At 57.2% G+C, this 9,684-nt stretch overlaps 1 protein-coding gene across 3 annotated transcripts; it reads right to left on the bottom strand.

The window, feature by feature from the left end:
• Positions 1-17: 17 nt before the first annotated feature.
• On the bottom strand, positions 18-8,485 carry MCOLN1 (mucolipin TRP cation channel 1). Of its 3 annotated transcripts, none has more exons than XM_020870368.2 (14): positions 8,317-8,485; positions 6,561-6,766; positions 5,333-5,500; positions 5,081-5,246; positions 4,582-4,690; positions 4,260-4,356; positions 3,932-4,031; positions 3,621-3,727; positions 3,364-3,513; positions 3,136-3,237; positions 2,640-2,762; positions 2,041-2,256; positions 339-469; positions 18-236 (listed from the first exon to the last, which is right to left on the bottom strand). In XM_020870368.2, exons 1-14 carry the CDS (start codon positions 8,345-8,347, stop codon positions 200-202), a joined length of 1,743 nt encoding a protein of 580 aa, XP_020726027.1. In that variant the 5' UTR covers positions 8,348-8,485; the 3' UTR covers positions 18-199. The 3 variants fall into 3 exon arrangements, with proteins under 3 accessions (XP_020726027.1, XP_070320870.1, XP_020726028.2); XM_070464769.1 differs by lacking the exon at positions 8,317-8,485 and adding an exon at positions 8,178-8,263; XM_020870369.2 differs by lacking the exon at positions 18-236 and adding an exon at positions 1,602-1,776 and having other exon boundaries at positions 383-469.
• Between the last annotated feature and the right edge of the window lie 1,199 nt (positions 8,486-9,684).

Raw genomic sequence — 9,684 nt, 5'->3', positions numbered from 1 at the left:
CTACAAATGAGAACAAGTTTGTTTTCCCGTTTATTTAACACCCACCCTATCCTTGTCCAACGTCCGACCCGACTGGCCCAGGCCCTCACGGGGCCCGACTGGCAGCCGGCCCTTAAAAGCAAAGGGTAAAAATAAATAAGCTTGGGTCTCCGCACTCCGGGGAGTGGTGGTTAATGTCCAGTAGCAGTCCGGGTCCGAGTCAATTCACCAGCAGCGAATGCTCCTCCGAAGCGTCCCTGAAGGAGGGACAGTGTTAGCGGAGGTGGAAAGCATCGGTTCCCTCCGTCCGCTTCCCTTCCACCAGCCAATCCCAAACCCGAGCCAAAGCAGCCTCGAACCTGCCACAGCAGCAAAGGAGGCTGCAGGCGGAGCCGCTCCCGCGGCGGAATTTGCCGGAGGTGGGGCTGTCCTGGCACTGCGCGATGTAGGCCTGGAGCTCGCTCACCTCTGCGCCCGCTCCGCCTGGGTGCTGGGGAGAGAGACCCGGGGCCCGCATGAAAGACACCCCTACCCTCCCCCTCCTCTCCAACCATCTGAATCTCCTCCCTGATCCTGGTGGACCAACCAGGCTCCCTCCTCTGGGGTTTTGCACATGCTGTGCCCTCCACCTGCTGGTTCCCCGTGCTTTGCTTCACCTGGAGACATTCCCTGACCACTGAATGTGCCCTCTCCACCTGTGAGTCCACCACCTAGAGCCATGCTGGACCCAATCTGGGTGCTTGGCAACCACCTACTGACTTGGGTGCACACAGCAGAAGCAAGGTCTGGGTTTGTACCCCCAAGGCTGACACACACGTGTGATCTTAATGTGCTAGAGGAAGACCGATGAGGGGTCCTTGGGTCTGAGTGACAGAAGTATGTCTGTCGCCTGGTTGTATGTCCAGGCACAGGCCAGTGCAGTCTTCTGCATTCCCAGTTGCAGGGAAGTTCTGGCTTTCAGGCTCTTTTTTGCCCTTCCCAACCTCATGGGACCACTCTCTTCTCCAAATCCTTTCTGGCAGTTCCTTCTCCCTGGTGTGCTCTCTCCTGGGCTCTTGTCTCATCAATCCAGAATGTTCTGAGATGATGGAAAGGTTTGATATCTGTGCTGTCTAAATCTGGGAGCTACTAACCACACTGGCGTTTGGGTGCTTGCTCTATGCCTGGTGTGAGTGAGGAACTGAATTTCAAATTGTTTCATTTTCATGAAAGTCAAAGTGTAACTAGTCACCTGTGTGGCCAGAGACCAGACAGCACATTTGAGAAATTTGCCTGGACTCAGCCCAACACCAGTCTAAAGCAAGGGACCTCTGTAACCTTCAGTACTTCCTTTTTATACCACCTCCCATCAGTAGATCGCCATACTCTGGTTTGTCCATTATCCATCCTGCCCACCAGTGCTGGACAGACACCTGGCACCAGGCTTGGCACACAACACGCTCCCAAACATATCTGCTGAAAGAGTCTGTCTACCTGTCACGCCCACCTTCTGCTCTGGGCCATGCAGCCTACAGGACCACCACCATTCCCCAGACCCACAGGACAGAGGGGTTGGGAGCAGCACTTCTGGAATCACACAAGTTTCGGGATGAGCTGGGTTCACCATCTGCCTAGTAGCCAACCTTGGGTGGGTCACTGAAACTCTATGGCTTGGTTTGGGTGTGTTCAGTCACTCAGTCGTGTCCGACTCTTTGCAATCCTAGGGACTGTAGCCCACCAGGCTCCTCTATCCAAGGGATTTTCCAGGCAAGAATGCTGGAGTGGGCTGCCATTTCCTACTCCAATGGCTTGGCTTCCCTGTTGGTAAAAGATGCAGGAATCGTACCTGGCCCCACACCTTGATAAAACTGAGAATGCAGCAGCTGTGACGAGGATGGTGTCGGCCCCTTGTGGACCCCCCAATTCCGAGCTAACCTCTCCTTTGGCATCATGGAGTCTCCCATATTCTTTCCCAGGGTCCTTCTCACCTCACCCCGCTGTGGCCAACCTCGAGGGACTCAGAGCCCGAGCTTGGGGCTGTGCGCTAATGCGTGTGCGGTGGCCCCCAGGGAGGTGGCTGACCTTGATGGTGTCGTAGGCGCCTGTGATGAGTGCGATGAAGAGGCTGAGCACCATGTAGATGAACAGGCTGATGAAGGAGTACAGGTAGAGCTGAGAGAAGAGCCACACCAGGCTGCTGCGGCTCTGCTGCGCCTGCATGGCCGCGAAGGTCACGAACATGTCATCCCCGTTGATAAGCGAGAACAGGCACTCGGACACCATGGACAGTGAGCGGAACTGCGGGCAGGCAGCGCAGTAGCGGGGTCAGAGCAAGCTGGGGGCATGGCTGGGGGCTGAGATGGGGCTGGTAGTGGCATTGGGGAGTCAGAGGGGACAGCAGACCAAGCACTAGTAGTCATGGTGAGGCCAAGTGGGGGGGATGGGTCACTGAATAAGGGTCAAGGCCAGGGTCACCGGGGTGGGGTTCAGAGAGGACAGTGGACAGAACTGCTGGCGACTTGCTAGTAAGGTACCAGGGATCAAGGTGGGTTGTTCGGTGTCACCAGATCAACAGCAGGTGAACCCGCTGGTGTCAGAGAACTCAGGAAGTAAGAAGGGGAGCCAGGGACCCCTGGATGGTGGGTCATGAGCATCACCCACAGGTCCCTGCCAGCCCCTACCTTCACGTGGTAGGGCCCCAACACGATCCAGCCACAGAAGCAGTAGCCCAGATAGATGACGGCCACACAGCAGCAGAAGCGCATGACGCTGGGCAGGGCCACCCGCAGCGTGGCGATGAGGATCTGTGGGGTGGGGGGGGGGGAACAGCAGTGTAGGCAGACCCACAATACAGGCCAGCCAGGGTGACCACAGAAGCTGGAGGGAGCCTCAGAGGGGCAGCACGGTGCTGAGGGCACACCCCCTTGGCTGGATTCAGTTGGCAGGGGGTTGGGGATGAAAGTGGGCTCACACAGCCCCTGCCCATGTCGAGTGACAGGTATGTCTGGCGGGCCTGGGGGGGCAGGTATGGGGAAGAGGCTCCTGGTGGGTCATCTGCAGGGGCTGTTAATGGCAATACGGGTATGATTTATCCGGGGGGGGGGGGGGTGGGTGGGTGGGAATTAAGGGACATGTGGCCTCCACCAAGAGGGCCCTGCCTGTATGTCCGAAGCTTACATTGTACTTATGGAAGAAGGTCAAGTAGCGGATGACTCCAACCCAGACTAGCAGAGTAGAGGTGCCCAGGAGGATGCTGCAGACGTCGTAGCTTGCCAGGTTCTAGGGGTGGGAGTAGCGTCAACTCCATCCGGCCCTTCCCTGGGGATGGCATCAGCAGGGAGTGGGAGAGGGGGCCAGGGTCTGGAAGGAGATGGGGTGGGGAGGCAGGGCACGGGCAGGACCCACCTTGGCTTCGATGCCAATCTTCATGATGGTGCCCGAGATGGTGAGCATGTCGCTGGTGACCAGCAGGATGTACCAGCCATTGACAAATTCCAACCGCTCCCACAGGCTGATGACCCGTCCCCGCCGTCGCCACATGAACCTGACAAATTCCTGCAGGGGTAGGCGGGTGGGGTGAGGGCCAGTCTGGGCAGGGGAGGTTCACCACCCTGGCGGCCCCAAGGGTTCCAGAGCTGGGTGAGGCTGGGGGTGGTTCTCACATTCTGCAGGAGGAAGCCTCGGAGCAGTGAGCGGGCACACAGCAGGAAGGAGAAGGCGCAGGTGAGGATCACAACCACGTCAAACAGGAGCCGGAAGCTGTTGTCTCCTGTGGGGAGGGTGCCAAAGCCAGGACCGGCTATGAGGCGACTGGGCCAAGCCCGGGGGGCTTCAGGGCTGGTTTGGGCTGGTCAGTGGGCTCATAGGTTTCTCTGGGTGAGTTGGGAGCTTGGTCCATGCTGGTCTGGGGCTTGGGGCTCCCACGGAAATGCAGAGCCCCTGGGCAGCACTGGTTTGGGGATTGGGAGCTCACCATGGCCAAAGACGCTGGGGTGCTTACACTCCTGGATATGGGCCTGGGTCTCTAGGCTGATGGGGACACGCCCACTGTGTGCCTTATTGTCAAATGTGATCTGCAGGGGTGCGGTGAGACGAGATGGGACAGGGTAAACCTTGGCAGACCCAAGGCTCCCAGACCTACAGGGGGGATGGTCTCTCCAGCCCCAGCCTCCCCTATCACCCCCACACTGCCCCTGGCCCAGGGTCCCCCAGCTCCAGAGTTCAGGAGTCCTGTGCCCTGCCCCCACCCTACCCCATCACGGGCTGGTTCCTCATCCACACCCCAGGGACCGTGGGCTCACCAGGATACTGAAGGTGTAGCAGTCTGGGATTTCATTGTTGATCAGGCTCTGGAGGTTAATGGTCTTCAGCTGGAAGTGGATGGTGACGTTGATCAGCCTGGGGGGGAGGCTTGGGTGAGGGGGTGGGTGGGCTCTGCCTGAGTGCCAGTGCTCTGCCCCACGCTGATTCTGCAGCTGGCAGAGGAAGTGCTCATGTGGCAGCACCGGCTTGGCCCGCCCAGCCCCGGCTTGTGGGGAAGTGGCTGCCCCCTCCCCCAACACTGAAGATGCCTGGAGTCCTGCCTCCCCGCACCCCCAGCCCCCTCGATCGGTCAGACAGTACTTGTGGAATTTGAGCGTGAGGTTCCTGTAACTGGCGCTGCCATCCGAGAGGGAGAGATCATCACTGGGGGGGACGGGGGGTCTCTCAGGGGGGTCCACCCGGATGCAGTCTGAGGACAGGGAGTCAGGGAGGGGACACTGGTGGCAGGGGAGGCACAGGCAGGTCTCCCCAGAGTCCCCGACATCCCCCTTCCCTGCTTTACCTCCCCCTTCATATTTCAACATTTGTTTGTTTCTGCTGTCTACCCCACAAGGGTCAGGCCCAGTCTATCTAACCCCGTACACAGGCCCCAGGGCCTGGCGCTCTGTGGCCCCAGATGTTTAGTGAATGAATGACACTGAAACATAACATGCAGCTCTGTCTGCACACCAAGCAGCCTACTAATCATGACATCATCCTCACCACCCTGACTTCCAGATGAGCAGGAAGGATTTTCAAGTGGGATTTTAATCCTAGCCGCCCGGGCTCCTGACCACTGAGCCCTGCCCAGCCCACTCACCCGTGACGACCATTGGATCAATGTCAAATGTGTCGTTGGCTGGGTCCACGTGTCCCCGGTGGTAGTAGCACTGGCAGAGGGCCAGGGCTGAGCCGTTGGCCCAGGGGCCGCCCCCGCCCCGCACATAGGCATACCGGCCCAGGGACACGTCTGGGAGCATCAGGTACTGCAGGCAAAGGAGGGGAGGGTCTGTCAGCCCTGCCCACTCTCCCTTGAGGGCCCAGCTGCCCACTGGCTCCTGGCCACCCGCACCTGGTCCACAGCATAGAAGATGGCCTGGTATAGCTGTTCCCGCGTGTAGGCTGCGAACGTGTCATCTGCCCCATCCGTGTAGCCCAGTAGGAAGAGGTGCCGGAAAGCAATGGTGTTCTCCTCCCGGAACGTCACCGCCAGCTGGTTGCTGAGCCCAAACAGGATGAGCTGGCAGGAGGGACGAGGATGATGGAATCTCCCACAGTGCATGAGTGGAGTGAGAGAAGAGAGAGGGCCCTCCCCATGAGGGCAGGCCCACCATACGCCCACAGTGGCTGTTTATAGAACTCGAAGCAACAGCGAACGTCCATTCCATGTGTACTGGGCGCCAGCTGCTGTGCTAAACACAAACCTATGGGGAGAGTCAAGCTCCAGGAGTTGGTGATGGACAGGGAAGCCTGGTGTGCTGCAGTCCATGGGGTCACAGAGTCAGACACAACTGAGTGACTGAACTGAACTGCACAGGCTAAGTACCACTATTGGGTTCCTTTGGTTGTTGTTCAGTCAGTCAGTCGTGTCTGACTCTTTTTGATCCCACGGACTATAGCCTACCAGGCTCCTCTGTCCATGGGATTTCACTGGCAAGAATACTAGAGTGGGTTGCCATTTCCTCCTCCAGAGGATCTTCCCGACCCAGGGATTAAACCTGCATCTCCTGCATTGGCAGGTAGGTTCTTTACCACTGAGTCACCTGGGAAGCCCCTCACTGGGCTCCTTTAGTGACAGAGATCAGAAGCATGGTGACATACCTAAAGTCACTAGAGCAGAAGCTCTCAGGACAGGGGCTGAGTCTGACTCATCGTGGAGTCCTTGGAGCCCAGCACAGGGCCTGGGAGGGAGGGAGTGAGGGCAGTGATCTCTGCTGCCACCAGGTCAGTTTTCTTTGAGGGTCAGCACAGCACCAGACTGCCAGGGTCCACATGCCAGCTCCCAAGGCTTAGTTGCTACGTGACTTTGGACAAGTCCCCTAACCTCTCTGAGCCTCATTTGTCTCATCTATAAAAAAAAAGGGTGACAACACTGGCCAGGACCTTAGAGGGTATTTGTGAAGCTTAAAGGAGCTGTTCCCGTGCAGATCCCAGAGGGCTCCCGACTGATGACTGCCACTATCACTATCATGATGCTGCAGTGTGGGCAGGACTAGGCTCTGACTCCAAGATTCCCCTTCAAGGAAAATAGGACCCACGGGTGGAATTCTGGGGGCTGGGGGGAGTGGTACAGGTCTCACCTGCACAGTGACCACCAAGATCTTCACCACCTGCAGCATAAGCTTGAAAGGCTTGCGACCCTTGGCCCGGAATTTATCACAGGGGCTCATGAAGAAGTACTTGAGACGGCGACGGAGATCTTCCTCTTCTGGAGGGGTTGAAGGGGCTGGGGAAGCCCCTGTCTGGGTCCCATATCCAGGGCTGGGTGTCAGGAGCCGCTCGGTCTCTGTGAGATGGGAGGGAGGGGGAAGTGGGGACCAGGCATGACAAGTTTACCTGCCAATAGGGGAGGCAGGTCCCAAGCTCCAGCTAAGAAAACTCTGAGAGATCTAAGGAAAACCAGAAAATTTGTAACATTCTACAGACATTTGCAGCAGTGCTGGTCAAAGACTATAAGTCACTTGAAAGAGCCTGAACTGATTCCTGGCCCTGCCTCAGGACACTCAGCTTCCCTGAGTCTCAGTTTCCTCGACTGCAAAATGGGGCAATAAAAAAAAAATGGGGCCATAAATTCTTTCACTATGAAGCTAAGGATCTGATACTTACAAAGCATTCCATCCCTAGGCCTCAATAGTTCCTCAACAAGTAGAGGCTATTCTATTTTTTTTGTTTGCTTTTTCCCCCTTCTTTTTGGCCACGCCTAGGGGCTTGCAGGATCTTAGTTCCCAGACCACGGACTGAACTCAGGCCACAGGAATGAAAGTACCAAGTCCTAACCACTAGAGCACCAGGGAACTCCTAAATAGAGGCTATTCTAAGCACCACTGATTCCTTTCAATCCTGACCAGCCCAAGAGGAAGTCCAAGTTTTCAGCAACTGCTGGGGTCATAGTTGGTCACAGCAGCCTAGAATAGTCCCTGACATACCCCCATGATCCCCACTGGAAGACCCCTGCTTCATTCCAAGGCCTGGCTGGCTCTCTGCCTAGCCCAGCCGCCAAGATGAAATGTGGACACTCTCAGAACCTGTTCCACAGGGAAGGCCACCTCCAGATCCCTTTGGCACTCAGATGCTGTTGTGGTTGTTTACAAGACAGCTGGATGGGAAGCCAGAGGGTGGGGCACCTCCCTGGCTGGGATCACAGCTAATCCACCCCAGGCTCCAATGACTAGGACATCTCTGAGGTGTCTGCAGCTAGTTTAAGAGGGGATGATCAACACATGGGCATTCCTCCAGGCTCCCCTGTGAGAGGCAACTGAGCTTCCAGGGGTTTGGAGATCTGAAATTGAGTTAGGCGCCTGGGTTTAAGGTGGCAACCCCGCCCCAGAAGTCCTGCCTGAGTTTAGAAAAGCTGAGCATTTGCCTCCTGGCCCGGGGAAGCAGAGTCTGGGAGTCTGACGTTGGGGCAGGAGGGTGGGGGTGGGGTTGGGGGGTGGGGATCGGAGAAGCTGGGGCCCGCGGTCAGAGTTTCAGCAGAACTAAGCAATCCGAATCTAGGCTCGGGATGCAAATCCTGGGACCTTCGCCTCCGCGAGTCGGAGAAGCTGGCGCTTCGCCAGCTGCCTGAGTTGAAGGTACTCAGAACACAGCCCGGAGTCCCGCCATTTAGAGGGGAGAAGCTGGTGCCCACCCGCCACATGTGGGCAGCCTGCCCTTTCTGCACTTTCTCCTAGGCTCTAGGAGTCGTCAGTCCATACCGACGCCACTAGGAAGCTGAGAGATGGGCATGGGAGCTGAGGAAAGGGAAACCCGGAGCTCCGCCGTCCCAGGTAGGAGAAGCCGTCCGCAGGTTCGCAGCCCGCGTTCCGGAACTCGCCGGGCTGCCAGCGCCCTCACCTGAGCCGCGCGGGCCTACGGGGACTGCCATGTCGGGCCCGGAGCGCCGGACGCCGCCGGGCGCTGCGGGGCAGCCGGGGTCCGAGCGCCCCGCGCTGTCACTGCGGCCTCGCTCCCTGGCGGTGCAGCTTCAAACCCTCCCGCATCAGCTGACTCGCGCCTCAGTCACGTGACCACCGAGGCCTGGGAGGCAGGCGACCAAATCCGGTCCCGCCCCCTGCGCCACGACAACCTCTGCCCGAGCAGCACGCAAGCGGGCCTCGGATGGCGGCTGACTTCCTCTCGGCGGTCGCGAGGTCCTATCGCCGAAGGTGCTAATGTGCTGGGGGATGGGCCGGCTGTGAGCGTGCGGACTTAGGACTGACTCGGTCCCGGCTCCCTGTTGTTCCGGCGTCCACTGCCAGTCTCTTGGCTTCCATGTCGAATGCTTGACCCCTTTTCCTCCGCGGTGTAGGATAATGATCCTGTCTCAAGGGTGCCCGGCCCCATCGTCCCAGAAACCCTCCCTTACTCTCAACACCCTCTTATCTGAACTATCATTAATCCTACTTCTTTTCCTAATTGTATCCTAAAATAGGACCACTTTCCTCCATCCAAAGGCTGTCAGCCCAGAGTCTCCCAACATTCCTGGCTTGGACCACTGCAACAAGCTCCCTGATCTTAGACTCCTATTTCTGATTCCCCTCCATTCCCCTGTCCATCCAGCCACCAGAAGGGTCTTCCAAAAATAAATGATATCAGTCCTCTGTCAGAACCTGCTGGTAGCTTCCCATTTCTCTGGGATGACAAGCAAACTCCCCCTCTTCAATCTACTGGAGCCCTCTTTTCCAACCCCCACCTACCTCCTCCCTTGTCACATCTCAGTGGCCCCAGGGCCTTAGTACAATCTTGCCTTAGAGCATAGGGTTGATAATGCAGGCTCCAAGGCAGGCAATTTAGGTTTAAATCTAGACACTCCCAGCCACCACTTCTGGGTCTTTAAAAAACTCCCTTAAGGCTCCATGTGCCTCAGTGTCCTCGTTTGCAAAAGGGGAATACTCAGTTATCTGTCTCATGGAGCTGCTGAGAGAATTAAATGAGGGCTTCCTTGATGGTCCAGTAATTAAGAATCTGCTTACCAGTGCAGGGAACACAGATTCTATCTTGATCTGGGAAGATCCCACGCGGCGTGGAGCAACTAAGTCTGTGCTCCACAACTACTAAGCCAGTGCTTTAGAGCCTGTGATTAGCAACTACTGAAGCCTGTCTCCCTAGAGCCTGTGCTCCATAAGAGAAACTAAGACAATGACAAGCCCATGCACCACAACAAAGTGTAACCCCTGCTCACTGCAACTAGAGAAAAGCCCATGCACAGCAATGAAGACCCAG

Source organism: Odocoileus virginianus, chromosome 3 (genome assembly GCF_023699985.2).
Source record: "Odocoileus virginianus isolate 20LAN1187 ecotype Illinois chromosome 3, Ovbor_1.2, whole genome shotgun sequence".
NCBI lineage: Eukaryota > Metazoa > Chordata > Mammalia > Artiodactyla > Cervidae > Odocoileus > Odocoileus virginianus.
The sequence above is the reverse complement of the archived record's forward strand: the minus strand, read 5'-3'. Positions and strand labels throughout refer to the sequence as shown.

What these genes read in the sequence shown, in the direction of transcription:
- MCOLN1 (XM_020870368.2), bottom strand. Translation starts at nt 8,347, where the DNA reads ATGGCAGTCCCCGTAGGCCCGCGCGGCTCAG. An exon ending in TGATCCAATGGTCGTCACGG is followed by an intron (nt 4,691 to 5,080) that starts GTGAGTGGGCTG and finishes CCCTGTCCTCAG; the next exon opens with ACTGCATCCGGGTGGACCCC. An exon ending in CTCCTTTGCTGCTGTGGCAG is followed by an intron (nt 237 to 338) that starts GTTCGAGGCTGC and finishes TCCCTCCTTCAG; the next exon opens with GGACGCTTCGGAGGAGCATT.